At 40.5% G+C, this 1,717-nt stretch overlaps 1 protein-coding gene across 1 annotated transcript in view; it reads right to left on the reverse strand.

Annotated features, from left to right (window-relative positions):
* Positions 1-1,717, reverse strand: part of LOC103131818 (cadherin-2-like) — a 107,221-nt gene that overhangs the window by 31,224 nt on the left and 74,280 nt on the right. The window contains exon 12 of the mRNA XM_007543549.2: positions 1,033-1,175. Coding sequence (XP_007543611.2) covers positions 1,033-1,175 — 143 coding nt within the window. The remainder of the gene's footprint in view (positions 1-1,032; positions 1,176-1,717) is intronic.

A 1,717-nucleotide genomic window follows, 5' to 3' on the forward strand; every position in this document is an offset into this window, starting at 1 on the left:
CGATTTATGTTTTCGCATCCACCTGAATAATGTGTAGTTCCGCCACTGACCTGAGGAGTTTGGTACCTCAAAAAAGGTTAAGAACCACTGTGTTAGAGTAAGAACTTTAAAACAAACTCTAAAATCTATAGGAGGCCAATGTAGGGATGTGTGAAAGGGTTGACTTTTCCAAACTAGCAAACAGGGACTGCAATATTCTAATTGCAGGAACACAAATAAATGTTATTTCTGTTATCAGGTCAGAGCAGGGAAGTGCTGTGAAGGCCTATGGTAATTGCAGGATTTCTTATTATTTTTTCAACAAAGTACATGGCTTTTTGGAGGCTTTAAAATATTCAAAAACTCACCAAACTTCACCCAAAATTGTCCCCAAACTAAAATGTTGGGATTCTAGTGGAATTGCAAGGGGGCGTGCCCAAACTGCTCTACAGCACCCCCTAACGTGAGAAAGGGCAATCAATAGGTCGTAGACATCTGAAATTAGGTATATAGGTAAATCCCCCCCAAAATCAAGAAAAAAAAGTCACATTGAGGTACCTCCTAAAATGTACAGGGAGGTGGCCATATTGGGTCAAAGGGCAAATTTTGGTGATTTTTCACTTCTCAAATTTTAACAAACTCCTCCTTGGGTTCTGGCATACACTTGCAAATGGCACTGACTTAATCAGAAAACATGGATTTGGGGCACTACTGGGATACAGCGGGGACAATACTGGGACACTACAGGATACTATTGAGACACTTCTTGAACACCACTGGGACACTACAGGATACTATTGAGACACTTCTTGAACACCACTGGGACACTATTGGGACACTGCTGGGACAGTATTTGGACATTGCTGGGACAATTTTGGGACACTGCTCGAACAGTATTTGGACATTGCTGGGACAGTATTTGGACACTGCTCGGACAGTATTTGGACATTGCTGGGACACCACTGAGACAGTATAGAGACACTGCTGGGACCCTGTTGCACAGGTTGAGACAGATAAACCTATGCTGCCATTGGGACAATCCACATGTCTCACCATTATCAGAAGCTGTGACAGTAACATTGTAGAGATTGTTCTTGATAAAGGGAGACTCTCGATCAAGGATGGCGATGGTGGAAATCCTTCCGTACACTGGGTCGATATCCAGCCAGGTGGCTGGGTCATAGATCTTGGAGTATCTGAGGTCAGAGAGAGAGAGGCAACCTGAGAAGCCAATCTGAAGCAGTTTTTGTTTCTGTGCAACTGAATATATACTAAGCAGAACCTGGAGACTGGAAGAGACAATCACAACTTATTAAAGCATGTTCACTAGATATAATACTAATCTGAACACAATATACATAAATCTATGTAGATTTGTTTTTAATGAAGCCATAAACTTTCATCCATGTTCTTGTGCAAAAAATAAAAAATCATAATGGCCTTCCTTAATTTGATTTTTATATAATTTAGATCAGGGGTCCCCAAACGTTTTCATGAGAGGGACACATAACGTTTCCCTTCTCTGGTGGGGGGCCGGAGTCAATTTGTAGCAGAAAAATTGTGACGATTGCTGGAGTGCCTAAACGTAAAAACGTATTGTTTTCCAGAAAGCACAATCAAATAACCCTCTCTGGGTTCTTTACAGAACAAAAGTCAGGAAATAAATTATAACACTATTAATGAAATAACCAAATAACCCTTTGGTTATTTTTTTTTTCACAGAAAAAATCCAGGAAAT

The sequence above is a fragment of the Poecilia formosa genome, unplaced genomic scaffold (assembly GCF_000485575.1).
Source record: "Poecilia formosa unplaced genomic scaffold, Poecilia_formosa-5.1.2 Scaffold848, whole genome shotgun sequence".
NCBI classification, from domain to species: Eukaryota; Metazoa; Chordata; class Actinopteri; order Cyprinodontiformes; family Poeciliidae; genus Poecilia; species Poecilia formosa.